This window comes from Astatotilapia calliptera, chromosome 12 (genome assembly GCF_900246225.1).
Source record: "Astatotilapia calliptera chromosome 12, fAstCal1.2, whole genome shotgun sequence".
Taxonomy (NCBI): Eukaryota; Metazoa; Chordata; class Actinopteri; order Cichliformes; family Cichlidae; genus Astatotilapia; species Astatotilapia calliptera.
In genome coordinates, this window is record NC_039313.1 from 22957181 (window position 1) to 22970501 (window position 13321).

The following is a 13321-nucleotide window of genomic DNA, read 5'->3' on the forward strand; positions in this document are numbered from 1 at the left end:
TAAGCAGTGTGGTTTGATTTGAGGTTTCACAAGGCGGGACTTTACATATCAGCCAATCAGATGCTAGGAAACCTCGTGACTCAAATTTTTGACCAATTGGATTGACTGAGTAATACGGTTCCGCCTATGTGATCAACTGACGGTCTGTATCTTTATGCTGCTAATTTTGGATGACATTTCGGGTAGAATGAAGGGTTAACGCGTTGTTTTAATACAAACTATGAAGAACAGGAAACTTGGATAGGAAGGAATATATCTTGAACATTGGTGAGGTCAGCATCGGGTACCGTTTCTTTAGCAGCTAAGCGAGTGTAAGCAGTTAGCTAGCTTATCCATTTCACTTCCTCCCTTTACCCAATAGATTTAGCAAGCTATAGTTGGCACATAACATCGAGTGTCTCGGTTTGTGCTGTCACCACCATTTGTTGCACTGTTAGTCAGACCTGGTTTCATCCCAGTAGTTGACAACTCGTAACCAGTGTTTATCTTAAAATGCCACTTCAAACTGGTGCTTAACCTGGGAGGATTGAGCGTGGTGTTACACCCCTCTCATCAGGACCACTTCTCCCTCTGACGAAGCTATACTGCTTTTGTTTTTTTTTTAACAATTTTGAAGTTTGTTTTATCTTTGCTCTGTGTGTGTGTGTGTGTTTGTGTTTTTAATTTATTCATTAAAAAAAAAAAAACCCCAATGTAGCAACCGTCTGTTGGAAGGATGGAAACTCTCATTCCCACCATCAACCGGTTGCAGGAGGTCTTTCTAACACTGGGGGCGGAGATCATACAGTTACCTCAGATAGTCGTGGTTGGATCTCAGGTAGGCTAGGACGCATCTAAAGTACTGTGCAAAAGTCTGAGCTACCCATGATTTCGTTATATTTTGTTTCCAAGCAGCCAGGCTGTCTTCTAATTAAAGTAGTCTTGAACAATAGTTCTTCAGGTTTTCTGAAGGTCTATCAAAGTTCTTCTTTGGAGACTGCCTACTTTTTTCACTCCTTTTCAGTCAAGTCCTTGTACCTGAGCATTTTTACAGAAATGTTTTGTTCATTAAGTTAATTTGTTTATTCCCTAACTCAAAGCCTGAGCAATATAGCAGACAACTAACTTACAGAACATGCTTTGAGGTGTATCTTTGGGCATCTTGTTAGTGAAAATATTTTATTCCCATTTCTTTATCTGTGAAAAAGATCCCAAAAGAGCTGAAAACTTTGTATACATAAAAAAAATATCTACAGCAGATGAACTGCATCTGAAAGTCATGTCCTTAAGAAATAGGGGAAAAAATCCATCAAAGACCTGACACAGAACCTGAGAGATGCATCTGGTCCTTCAGTTGACTATTCACTAAAGTCTCATCAGGGTTGTCAGTGGAAGAGTGGCTGTCAGGTAACCATTCCTAAGGAAAGGAAACCAGGAGAAAACACTGAGGTATCCCAGATTACAAACTGGACTGAAAATCAATGGCAGCAGGTTTTATCGTGTGATGAATCCGTATTTGAAATGTTTGGTTCAAATCATCTACAGAGATGTCAGGAGGGAGGCACTACAGTGAGTGTCTACTGTAAAACCGTGGAAGTTCTATCATGGTTTAGAACTGCATTTTCAGCCAGTGGTCTTATCAAAATTGATTAAATTATGAACACAGAAAAATGCAGTCAGATTTTGATCCTCTATGTAGTGCCATCTGAAAAGCATCTGATTTGCGGTGGCTTCATTTTTCAGGATGATAATGATCCCAGATACACTGCCAATGCAATAAAAGTTTACCTGGATATACAACACACACACAATGGAACACTATCAGGTATGGAGAGGCCAACCCTCAACATAATTGAAGCAGTGTGGTATCATCTTGACAAAACAAAAGGCAGACAACATCCGAAGAAGAGGTTTGAATGTCCTTCATGGAGCCTGGAGAACTAATTCTGAAGGCTGCTTAAAGAATTGACAAAAAAGTTTGCCCAAGAGAGCTTGAAGTAAAAAGCTCAATGGTGATGCAGTTTTCTCAAATTTTTATCTATAACATTCCATCATCTGTCATGTATGCTGTAGCTGAAGCTGTAAACTGGGTTCATGTTATTTTTTTTATTATATTCACAATGGCGTATCCACACTGCATGAAAACTTTGCAGATGACTGTATCAGGGTTAAACTGGTCTTATCATGTGTCATAACAGAGCAGTGGAAAGAGCTCTGTGTTGGAGAGCCTGGTTGGACGGGATTTCTTGCCTCGAGGATCAGGAATAGTCACAAGACGACCCCTGGTGTTGCAGCTTGTTAATGTCCCCCCATTGCAGGAGAGGCTGAAGATCGAGAACGGTAAACAAACACAAATCTGTCACTGTTATATTCCTTTAAAAAAAACAAAGTCAAGTTTAGGAAGTTAGGGTATGCAGAAGAATGAGGAGAATAGAGTAACAGAAGGTTGTTATTAAAGTGTATACTGCATGCAGTAGTTAACGTGCACCTTTTCTCACTGTTTTTAACTGCTATTCCTTTTATGGTCTTGCTTTGCTAACACTCTCTTTCTTCCTCTTCTCCTTCACTGGCTTTTCAGGAAATGGGATTAAGCAAAATGCCCAAAACAGCTACCCAGGTCTCTCTACACTTGATCTGCATGCACTTGTCTTTGTTTAACTTCTTCATTTCTTTTCTGACATTTTCTTCAGCCTGATCTTTCTGCGTCTAGTATGAACACAAGTGGCTTTGTCTTATATTCAAATTAGCATAATGTCTCTTCAAAGTCTTAGTTTTATCTGTGTTAAAATTCACACTTACTCCTATTTGTTCAGGTGTCAAAGCTGAAGAATGGGGTACATTTCTGCACTGCAAGAATCAGGTTTGTTTATCTTAGGCATTCAAATAATATGTACACTGCTTTGGTTCTGTATTGTGTGCTAGGATTATGTGATGTGTAATTTTCTCACTCTTTTAATAGATCTTCACAGGTTTTCAGGAAATTCGTCGGGAAATTGAAGCAGAGACTGAACGAGGTTCAGGCGACAATAAAGTGAGAAGAACACTTTGATGTGCGCTCAGTAATGCTGCAGGTTCAGCTGTTTCCACTGGATTCATTATTTTCTTTCTCTGTTTTTCATATCCAGGGGATCAGTCCTGAGCCCATATATCTGAAGATTTTCTCTCCAAAAGTTCTTAATCTCACTCTGGTTGATTTACCTGGAATTACTAAGGTAGATTCAGCCTCTTGACGGGGATGCTGACTGGATATGATTTATGCAAACACAGTGACGTTAGATAATCATTAATAATGATCGAATGTGTGCTGTGGTTGTCTTAGGTTCCTGTTGGGGACCAGCCAAAGGACATCGAGGCTCAAGTGCAAGAGATGATCTTGTCCTTTATCTCCAATCCAAACTGCCTTATCCTCGCAGTGTCCCCTGCCAACTCTGACTTGGCCACATCTGATGCACTAAAATTGGCTCGTGAGGTTGATACAGATGGTAAGACATTATTTATACAGGGTTTTTTTTTTTCCTCAGAATTTATCTTAATTTTCTCTCTCTCTCTCTGTGTTTACTGCATGACGTGCTTCATTTTTAAATTGTTACATAACATGCTTTCATTTTTAAATTATCAAATGCGTCGAAAGAAGTAATTTCATGCTACTGATATAGCCTGTCTTTACAGTTTAAAAACCTTGCTGACAGGAAAATGAATGTTCATGTGCTCCCTTTGGCTGTGGTGATAAAGAGAATGATTAAATGGGGGAACCGTTCACCCTGAATGATCTGTGAATGTTGTGTTGGTGTCTGTCAGGCCGTCGAACACTGCTGGTGGTCAGTAAGCTGGACCTGATGGATGCAGGAACCGATGCGCTGGAGGTCCTTCTGGGTCGAGTCATTCCAGTCAGGCTTGGGATTATCGGGGTGGTTAACAGGTTTGGAAGAAACAAACTTGCTTGTTGATCTATAATTAAAAGTATTAATATTCTGATTATCTTACTGAACTCGCTGTTTTCTTCTTGTTGTAGGAGCCAGCATGACATAAATACTCAGAAAAGCCTGGAGGACTCAATGAAGGATGAGCAGGCTTTCTTGCAGCGCCACTATCCCTCGCTAGTGTCTCGTGCTGGCTCTCGCTATCTGGCCAAAACTCTCAGCAGGCTGCTCATGCACCACATCCGGGACTGCTTGCCAGACCTCAAAACCCGAGTGACTGTGCTGAGTGCCCAGTACCAGGCAAGACTCAACAGCTACGGACAGCCCGTAGAGGATCACAGTGCCACCCTGCTACAGATAGTCACCAAGTTTGCCAGCGATTATTGCAACACCATAGAGGGAACAGCCAGGCACATACAAACCTCAGAGCTGTGAGTCTGACCACACTCTAGTGGCACCTGGTGGAGCTTTTGTTTTCTGATTTAGTGAAATGCCTTAACTCTTCTGCTCAACACAGCAGTTGTTGCACAAATCTGCATTTTAACTTACTTTGATGAGCGTCCCAAAAGGTTGATTCTGTTCATCTGGACGTTTTCAGTGAGAGAAACGTTTCGTCGCTCACTGAAGTGACTTCTTCAGTCTCAGCTGATTGCTGCAGGTTTCCCCAACCTTTTAAACAGGACATTTGCATAATGACTGAAGCTAGCCCACTAACGAACAATGGTCTATGAGGTCAGTTTCTTGATCATTAATATGAAATTGTTATGAACATTGATCAACAGCCACTGATCAAAGACCATTGGTCAATGACAGCTGATCAATGGCCTTGAGTACTATTCACAGAGAGGTGGGGAATGGCTTCAATCACAGCACTGTAAGCTGGTGAAACGTGAAAAATATACCATTACGCCCCCTCCTCAGCCTTCTTGATATGATGTTCTTCTGCTTCCCTGGCCACTGTATCTGTGGCGATGCTGTTCGCTCTTTGTCGTAGCGTCCTTATGACACACAGTTTGTGCTCCAGTGGGTGATGAGGGTCAAACCTTAAATACTTTACGTTACCCATCAACTTTTAAATGTTCCCCCTTAATAATGGAAATCTCAAAGTCTAAGAAGGCGGTCTTTCTTCATAACCTCCATGGTGATCTTGATGTGTTTCTCCACCGAGTTATTGTGATCAGTGAATTGTGGTACGTCCTGAGATTTGATTTTCAACCAGGTGTCATCCACATACCTGTACCAACGACTTGGGGGTGTTCCAGGGTAGGATAACAGAGCCCCGTTTTCCACTTCTTCCATGTACAAGTTGCCCACAGTGGGTGAAACTGGGGAACCTATGGCACACCCATGTTTCTGCTTGTAGTACTGACACTTGTATTTGAAATAGGTGGAATGAAGACACAGTTCCACAAACAAACACACTTGGTCGGTGCTGAGAGTGGTCCTGCTGCTGAGGTTGGGGTCATCCTGTAATCTCTTATGAACTACCTTCACTGCTTCAGTGACTGGAACACAAGTGAAGAGAAACGTAACATCATATGAGACCATTGTTTCATCTGCCTCCATTATGACATCTCTAAGCTTCTCAACAAAATTCAAAGTGTTCTGGATATAGCGTTTAGAGCTGCCTATCAACGGGTTGAGGATCAAAGCCAGAAACTTTGAGATGTTATACGTGACTGAGCAGACAATTGGTCTTAAAGGTACACCCTGTTTTTGTATCTTAGGTAAACCATACAGACTTGGTGTAGTTTCCCCTGGGTGTAGCCTGTGGTATGAGGTCTGGTCAGCAGCATTGTCTTAATCTAAGTGCTTCAGACAATCTATCACCCTCTTCCTGTAACCACTACCTGGGTCTTGTTGTAGGGGTTCATAAGTATTTTTGTCAGTGAGCAGTGACAAAATTTTTCACGACAGTCCTTCTGGTTAAGTGAAACCGTGCACCTACCCTTGTCGACAGAAGGGTCGACAAGGGTAGGTGCACTACCCAGATGAACAGAATCCACTTTTTGGGATTTGCAAACCTGGATGATTGAGACTGCATCGAGACATTTGACGAGCGTCATGAGAGTAATGTCCTCGTGCTAATGTAGGTGTAAACTAAAGTGGTATCAGCATCTTCCGTTGGCACATTCCACTCTGCAGCTTTTACCATTTGATGATTAATTCATTAAAATACATGGGGAGCAAATATTGACCCTTTTTGGTTGACTGCATTTAAGCTTGGCACAGCTAGCATTGCTGACACGCAGGACTGAGACACAGCACTGATATCACAACTTTCACCTTTCTCTTCTTTCTGCAGCTGTGGAGGTGCTCGGATCTGTTACATATTCCACGAGACCTTTGGCCGGACCTTGCAGTCTATCGACCCCCTGGCGGGCCTGACTGATCTCGATATCCTCACTGCTATCCGTAATGCTACTGTAAGCTTCTTCTCGCTTCTGTTTGTGTAGCTCTACTAAATCCTAATTCTAGTCAAGTCTGGAGCTGGTGTGTATTTGTGTTTGTATGTATGTATGATATTTGCCCTGCAGGGCCCACGGCCAGCACTTTTTGTGCCCGAGGTGTCCTTTGAGCTGCTGGTGAAGCGGCAAATTAAGCGTCTAGAGGAGCCCAGTCTGCGCTGCGTGGAGCTGGTTCATGAAGAGCTGCAGCGGATCATCCAGCACTGTTCCTCCTTCAGTACACAGGTGGGACCACAGATCATATTGCACTTTACACATGGTTGAATAAAGAAAATAGTGCCGCAGTAATTATTACAGAACCGTGTTAAACAACAGCGTGTCTTTGCATTTTTAAGGAGCTTCTTCGATTTCCCAAGCTGCACGATTCCATTGTGGAAGTAGTGACCGGATTATTGCGGAAACGCTTGCCGATTACTAATGAAATGGTAATCCACAGCTTAAGCAAGATCATCATTTTTATATTAATTATATTAGTCATCCCACTGGATGCTTTTTTTTTTGCTTTTTTTTTTACTTTCAGGTCCATCATTTAGTAGCAATAGAGCTTGCCTACATCAACACAAAGCATCCAGACTTCACGGATGCGGCGCAGGTCTCCGCATCTGTCAACAGTCAGCAGGTAGTAGTTTGTTTCTCACTGCAGGGACTTTTTTTCTGCTTGGCTAAACAGCAGACACTGTGCTCTTTAAAAGCTGAAGTGTAATTCATAATTAAATATTAAAACCACTTTCAGAGTTTTTAGTGGAATCCCAGCCTAAAAAAACCCGTCTTTTACCCTCTGAGTTGCTTGTTTTCAGGCAGAGGCTCTTGACGGAGGGAAGCGCTGGAAGAACGAGAAGGTCACGGAAGAAAAGGCTGCAGCTGCAGGCTTTGGGAGCCCCAGCAAAGGCCAGGCCATTAACCTCCTTGACACAGTGAGTAGCGGGATTAGCAGTATGACAAAGCACTGAAGTCATTGCAGATGGTCAGTATTAATATTTTGCTTGGCCCTTCTCTCTGTCAGGCTGTGCCAGTGTCCCGAAAGCTGAGCTCGAGGGAGCAGAGGGACTGTGAGGTCATCCAGCGTCTCATCAAGAGCTACTTCCTCATTGTCCGCAAGAGCATCCAAGACAGGTTTGACTGGCACAAATCCAGAGCACCTCAGGGGACCCTACTTCCCCTTTACATCACGTTCAAAGCTCAGTTGTTGCTATTGATTAGTTCAAATTTGGCACAAACATTCAGTTAGAATAAAGTTGGTCAAAAGTGACATGACCTTACTGAACTCGCAATAATTCATGTGGTAATTATGTTGTCTCTTATAGGACAAAATGATTAATTGAGATCAAAGTTCAGCTTTGCTGTGACAGCATTCTGTAAAACCACTTCTCTGGTTATTATTCAGGAGCTTAAAGGCTTTTATACACTGGACATGTATTTGTTCAAATGTTTTGAGCGTTAAAAATATTTTTTGGGCCGGCAGCATAACTTCGCTTACCAATCAGACCACTGCATTTTCCAGCAAGTGCGCTGTAGGTCCGTGAGTCGTTTGGTACCGGGCCGCGAGAGTTGAGGCTCGGGTGTAAAATTTATGGTTTTTATCGTTAACTCGGTTTCCCTGGGTCTTATGTTACTCTCAGTGTTGTTGGCGCATTTCAGAAGGACGCTGCTAATAAATTTACACAGCTACACAGTGGATTCGTGTTTATTATTATATTTGCAAAATACCACAGTTTTTGTCTTGGTCATTTTATTTTGTTGTATTTATCTGCAACACCTTAAAGGCTGGTCCGTGAAGATATTGTCTGAAATTAAACTGGTCTGTGGCGCAAAAATTGTTGGGGACCGCTGTGTTAGACGACAAGTTTGGATCCAAAAACTTTGGGAAATTCTTTGTGTTTTCCGAAAGCGCTCCGTGTGGCCTTAACTCTTAGATAAAAGAGTAGATCATATATCTTGGCCATTTCTGAATTGATGATACTGATCAGTGGTTAACCAAATATCATTAGAGACTTTTACATCAGTAACACAAAAATCTGAAGGCTGTCTGTCTATCTGACCCATTAAAACACTGAGCCTGAACTTTAAATAGTTAACACGCAGCCATGTCACTGTCCATTTCATACCATCAAACATGACATTGCTAAATCCTCCCTCAAGGTCTGAGAGTACTACTGTGACCACTGTGGTTCCCGCGGAGCTGTATTTTGGTGCAGAAGGAGCTCATGCTGATGGATTTTTGCCTGATGATGCTTAATGCGAGTGCTTGTACGATCTGTGTTCAGAGAGCAGTTTCTGATTTATTCCTTAGGGGAAATGTTCCCTGACTGAAAGTCTGGGTGAAGTGTTCGCTCGTATATAAAATGTTGTCTGCTCCGGTTATATTAAAGTAATGATGCAGTTTAAGTCCATTTACTTGCATTTGCCTGCATGGACTGGTTTTATCTATGGACAGGGGTGGGCTTGGCTCCAACAGGCAGCTTAGCCACTCAGTCAAAAGTTCAGAAAAGTGTGTTCAGGCTTCCTGAACGACAGGCGTACAAGTCTAAATGTCAGCTCAGGTGTAACATTTGTAGCTGTGTTTGTTCAGGTGAGACGTATCGTGATGCTCTTCTTCTCCCAACACTTTTAATGTTAGATCAGTGCTGATATGTATTGGTCAGATGAAAATGTTGTTTTTTAATGAAATCCATCAGATTTTTCCCTCATTTGCATCTTTTCTGCCTGGCCGCAGGGCACCGAGAGCAAGCGTGCCACTGCGTGCGTGTATTAACTTCACAATTAGATGTGCCTGATGGTGCTGTCAGTGTGGCTCAGGGTTAGCAGCTGTTAACCTTTTATCTTATCAGTTGTTACTTAGATAAAAGAGCTGCATTGAAAGAGCAGTCTAACTACATGAACAAAGGCTTCTTATATAATGAGAGCTTTTATTTTTCCTCTAAAAAAGATGCAGGGGTTATATTTACATGTAAACTAGAGGGTGACACATTTAGTGAGGATATTAGATTTAGTCTCTGTGGATATTAACTCATGCACTGTTTTCCCTACTTTTACTTCAATTACTGTAAGGGGATTAAATATATCAGCATTAGCAATAAGAGTTTTTGTTCTGGGTGTTTTTTTTTTTTGTTTATTTTGTATGTGTCTGTCTTAACTGTGGTGCTCTGTTAGAGAATAAGTGTGCAGATGTTGATTCCTGCAGTGATGTCTGTTCTCATACAGCTGCTACATACATACAAATCAGTGTTTCTTAATATTAGTTTAGTGAAGTTGTTTCTTTTTTTAAATATGAGATTAAGCACAAAATAAATCAGCAGTAATGATCTGAACAGGGACTCAGCTCTAACTCTGGAGTCCCTCGCCCTAGTTTCTAGTCAGACTACAGCTTTCTTGGTTGGTGGAAGCATGCAAATTCAGAATAGTAGCCCTAGTGTAAATATCATCGATCTGTGTGTCTACAGTGTGCCCAAGACAGTGATGCATTTCCTGGTGAACTACGTGAAAGAACATCTGCAGAGTGAGCTGGTGGGTCAGCTTTACAAACAGCCACTGCTCCAGGAGCTGCTCATTGAGTCACAGGACACAGCACAGCAGCGGACTGAGGTTGCTCAAATGCTTGAGGTAAAATTGGATGATGCAATTTGTTCTCTGAATGGGTTCTGAACATCGTGGAACAGCTAGTTGTTTTTCTTTTTCTTTTTTTTCTTTTCTCTGCGGTCTTAATGCCAGCAATTTAACCAGCCTTTCTTTCTTTCTTTCTTTCTGTCTTTCTTTCTTTTTTTCTTTCTTTCTTTCTCAGGCGCTTAAAAAAGCCAATAACATCATCTCTGAGATCCGGGAGACTCATCTTTGGTAGCCAGAGGAATGCAACAACTTCTTTTGTGTCAAAGGAGAGCTCTGAGAGTTTGAGAGTGTATGTGAGTTTTCGGCAGTCTGTGTTAATGTGTGGCAGTACCACTGTTTTCTCACGGACCAGTGACCATAGCACATTCAGATCTACTTTTTTTCCTCTCTGGCGGTTGCACTGAACAGCATACCGGAGCTGTTGCTTTTCACTGTGAATGCTGAGAGAGAGAGAGATCAATCACACTCAGGCTGAAAGTGTTATTTAACAGGTAGAATGTGACAAGCATAGCCGCGAACAAAAATTTCCTGCAATACTTTGTGTGAAAACCTTTGATGGGTCATAAGTTTGTTTTCTTTTTTTGTAATGTATGTTGTGTATGGAGTATTTATTTTCTCTGTGTTTATTTTTTTTTTATAAATTTGAAATGTGTTCACACTGCACAGCTCCATGCTTTCCAGGCACGGGCTTCCTCTGAGCCCACTTTAGCAGGTGCTAAAACTATGTTAGATTAGATTTCCTGACTTTAATCTCCTTTGTTGGAGTGCTCAGCAGATATAGAAATAAAGTGAAAATCAAATCAATGCAGACTGCAATGCAACACTAAAGACAGGCTGCAGTCATTTAAAGAAATCACAGGATGACTGCGGATTGTTTTTCCAGCTCCGATGCTAATCAATATCAGGTTTATTTTCCAGTCTCGTTTGCATATGAGCCTATTTTTACTGCCTGCTGTAAACATTCCAGTTTTAGGTGAGCAAACCAAACATGCCCAACATATCCTTCCCTCTGTTTGTGTACGATTTTAGAAGACTGCCACATTGAGCTGGACAGCTTAAGTATAAAGTGTGTATGCACCATAGTGTTAGTCAATTCTTACACTTGAAGTGTGTTTTTATTTTTATTTTATTAACCATTAAAAGAGTACGCTTATTATATTTCAGATCCACATGATAGCACTGAAATTTCCTGTAGCTTCGTTTCCTTCCCCACAAAACCAATTATCCACTTGTTTCCACTGTTAATGCTACAGAGATATAAGCTTGTTCGTATTACTGACCCTTTCCTGCCGCTCAGATAAACTGCCTCCAGGAAAGCGAGACAATTAGAAATGTAGATGAATCCTGCCTGCAGTTGTTTTTTTGTTACATTCCCAACCAGAAACCTCAGTCTTAATTTAACCTGACTCATTTGCCCCTGTGCCAGTCACTGTTTCATTATGTAATATTCATTAATATGTAAAATAATGCATCTCTTCCCGGCTTTCCTCCCCCATTCTCAGGCTCAGATAATAGCCAAAACTAATGTTATCCTAAGAATTAGACTTTTTCAGGAAGACCTGCTTTAAACAGAAAGTTCGCCCCTGATCAAATATACATGTTCTCCTCCTCGGCCTGCAGTACTGTTTATCTACTGGATTGTTTTGGTATGAAAGAAGACGGCTCCTACATGACACAGGGCAACCAGAGGTAACTCGAGTCAGAGTTTTCAGGGTCCCCGAAGGTGCCTCTCTTCTTTACCTGGCTAAATTGCTACGGTAACTGATGCTGAACACATGACCCGGTCAGGAGCATGATCTGATCAGTTTCCTTTTAGGATCAGGTGGAAGCACAGTGTTTACACTATTTTATTTTCAGTTTGCTTTCAGTGAAAAAAGTTGTTCCTTGCTGAAGGAATATGTTTTGTATATGCAACTTTTTGAAGCCATACTTTACTAACGCACTGAAGCCCAGCTATAAAGCTGCAGCAGCACAAAGTGTATGTGGCATTGTGACAGGAATTTGCATACATTCGGTTGGTGATGCAGAACGTCTGTGGTCCTAATCTGCTGCTAAGTCTCTTTACACTGCTGGAAATACAGCTAATAGAGTACAAATTAGAAAATGAATTGGTTACATTTGTAGACTATATAATTAATAATTTCACTTTAAGCTGGCGACAAGTGATATCCACAGCTCTTTTATGTACACACCTGTGATGTTTAAGCATATCAGGTTTAAAGTTTATGAGCTCTAACATACAGCTGTCACATTAGAAATAAACAGCAGCACCGAGACCCACCAAATGATAAAATAAGTATATTGGAAGGTACTTCAGGCTGCTCCCTTATTTCCCGAGAGGTCGTCAGAGTGGATGAAACTGTGTGTTTGATTTGGCACCGGATGCCTTTCCTGACATGACCCTCACATTTTATCCAGGCTTGTGACCCTCGCAGGCTGGGTTCCCAGAATTGAACCGAGGATCTATAGGCGAGTGTGTTTACCACTCAGTGTGATTTTGATGATAATGAGTTCATATGATATATATATATCGTCATTACTTTCTCCTCTTATTTGCAACATCGTTACCATTATATTTTACTGCTGTATCTGTCTGTCTGTGTTAGGCATGTGACAGACTAGCTAGGGTGTACTCTCCCTCTCATTATATCACAGCTGAGATTGGCTCCAGTGCCCCTGCAAACCTGAACTGGATAAGTAGAAGAAGATGGATGGATGGATATATGTACTAGCACCACGTCAGATAATGTCACTGTCTGGAATATGAGGTGCTGAGTTTATGTATTTTAAGGAAAAAGAGTCAAATGATGCAGTCACTAACTGACGCTGTGATACCCGTTATCACCAGCTGTTTTTAGGGTTTCTTTTTGTTTGCTTTTTAACCAGTTAATGCAAAGAAAGCTTGGCTGAGTTGAACTTGCTTGATTTTTAGGTACCTTCAGCACCGCAAAGTGAGAGCCATCTAGCCCACTTCTGTTCAAGAGATGGCATCAAATTTCTCCAAAACTGTGCAATTCACTCCAAAATAATCCAAACAGATACACTGTACTTGAGGCCAGAGGGAAACGTGTACACTTTGGGTGGGAAATTTCTCATTAAGGGTACTATTAAACAGTAATTCTGTCTTCACTGTGTTTTTCTGAAAGCCCTGTATACGGTTGCATGTATGGTTCAGTATGCATGTGTCAAGATATGAATGAATGTATATTTTGTATTATTTAAATGTATATTAAGATCATGTGTCAACTGCCTCATGAGTTCTTGCCTGCCAATATTTGTGATAAATGTTGACTAAATGTCATTTGGAGGGTCTCATTAAACCCTATCAAAGGATCCCATGCAGTGAAGTGT

General features: G+C 41.4%; 1 protein-coding gene across 4 annotated transcripts; it reads left to right on the forward strand.

The window, feature by feature from the left end:
- Positions 1-15: 15 nt before the first annotated feature.
- On the forward strand, positions 16-13303 carry LOC113033207 (dynamin-1-like protein). Of its 4 annotated transcripts, none has more exons than XM_026186727.1 (18): positions 16-272; positions 698-817; positions 2178-2319; positions 2558-2596; positions 2793-2839; positions 2939-3010; positions 3105-3191; positions 3299-3461; positions 3778-3898; positions 3992-4330; positions 6205-6325; positions 6437-6592; positions 6703-6792; positions 6888-6986; positions 7165-7281; positions 7371-7480; positions 9808-9967; positions 10146-13303. In XM_026186727.1, exons 2-18 carry the CDS (start codon positions 716-718, stop codon positions 10200-10202), a joined length of 2022 nt encoding a protein of 673 aa, XP_026042512.1. In that variant the 5' UTR covers positions 16-272; positions 698-715; the 3' UTR covers positions 10203-13303. The 4 variants fall into 4 exon arrangements, with proteins under 4 accessions (XP_026042512.1, XP_026042513.1, XP_026042514.1 ...); XM_026186728.1 differs by having other exon boundaries at positions 16-267; XM_026186729.1 differs by having other exon boundaries at positions 16-142.
- Positions 13304-13321: the final 18 nt, after the last annotated feature.

Bases quoted from the DNA above. Each gene is read 5' to 3' on its own strand.
- LOC113033207 (XM_026186727.1), top strand. From the start codon at position 716: ATGGAAACTCTCATTCCCACCATCAACCGGTTGCAGGAGGTCTTTCTA. The intron at 2,840-2,938 runs GTTTGTTTATCT...CTCTTTTAATAG, and splicing joins TTCTGCACTGCAAGAATCAG to ATCTTCACAGGTTTTCAGGA. The intron at 6,593-6,702 runs GTGGGACCACAG...TGCATTTTTAAG, and splicing joins GTTCCTCCTTCAGTACACAG to GAGCTTCTTCGATTTCCCAA.